Genomic DNA, 685 nt, shown 5'->3' on the forward strand with positions numbered 1-685 from the left:
CAACAAGTGAAAAAAAAAAAATCTAAAATCTAAACTTCCACTAAATGGGTTTCATGAAAATCTTCATCTCAAAGAACAGAATAAAACGTTTTAAAGAAGAGAAAAGGAAAAGGAAGACAATTAGGGCCCAGCAATAATGGAAGAAGTGGGGTTTCAGTTCACTAACAAAGACAGAAAGTTGGGAAATGAAAAGAGAAGAAAAGGGGAAGAAGAACTTGACCTGGGTCGCAATGAACAGCACTGATGAGCTGGATTGATACTCCTTTTCCCAGGAACTCATGAACACGGTCGAGTACAGAGGCATGTAAGTCATTAAAGTCCAAGACATTTTTCTTCATCAACACAACAGATCCTTTGATCTTCTTCTTCTTCTTGTCCCCCTTCCCGCATTGCAAGTTGTTACCCATCTCCCCAAACAAAGAGTACCAACACAAGAAGAGGATGAGAAGCAGAGCAAAAGAGAGAGAGAGAAAGAGAACAAAGATAAGCTGTTGGAAACTGGTGTAAACCCTTTATATACCAAGGGACTGAACTCCAGGAAGGAGAGAGAGAGAGAGAGAGAGAGTTTGGAACTTTTGGAACTGGTGGGTAATTATATACCGGCTTCAAGGAAGCTTCACATGTCTTGGGTAATTATTTCACTCTCTCTCTCTCTCTCTATCTATATCTTTTTTTTTTTTTTTTT

At 39.0% G+C, this 685-nt stretch overlaps 1 protein-coding gene across 1 annotated transcript in view; it reads right to left on the bottom strand.

The window, feature by feature from the left end:
* The window catches only part of LOC122091235 (probable linoleate 9S-lipoxygenase 5), a 5,465-nt gene extending 4,896 nt beyond the window's left edge, over positions 1 to 569 (bottom strand). The window contains exon 1 of the mRNA XM_042661092.1: positions 221 to 569. Coding sequence (XP_042517026.1) covers positions 221 to 407 — 187 coding nt within the window. The 5' untranslated portion in view covers positions 408 to 569. The remainder of the gene's footprint in view (positions 1 to 220) is intronic.
* Between the last annotated feature and the right edge of the window lie 116 nt (positions 570 to 685).

The sequence above is a fragment of the Macadamia integrifolia genome, chromosome 10, assembly GCF_013358625.1.
Source record: "Macadamia integrifolia cultivar HAES 741 chromosome 10, SCU_Mint_v3, whole genome shotgun sequence".
In the NCBI taxonomy this organism is placed as follows: domain Eukaryota; kingdom Viridiplantae; phylum Streptophyta; class Magnoliopsida; order Proteales; family Proteaceae; genus Macadamia; species Macadamia integrifolia.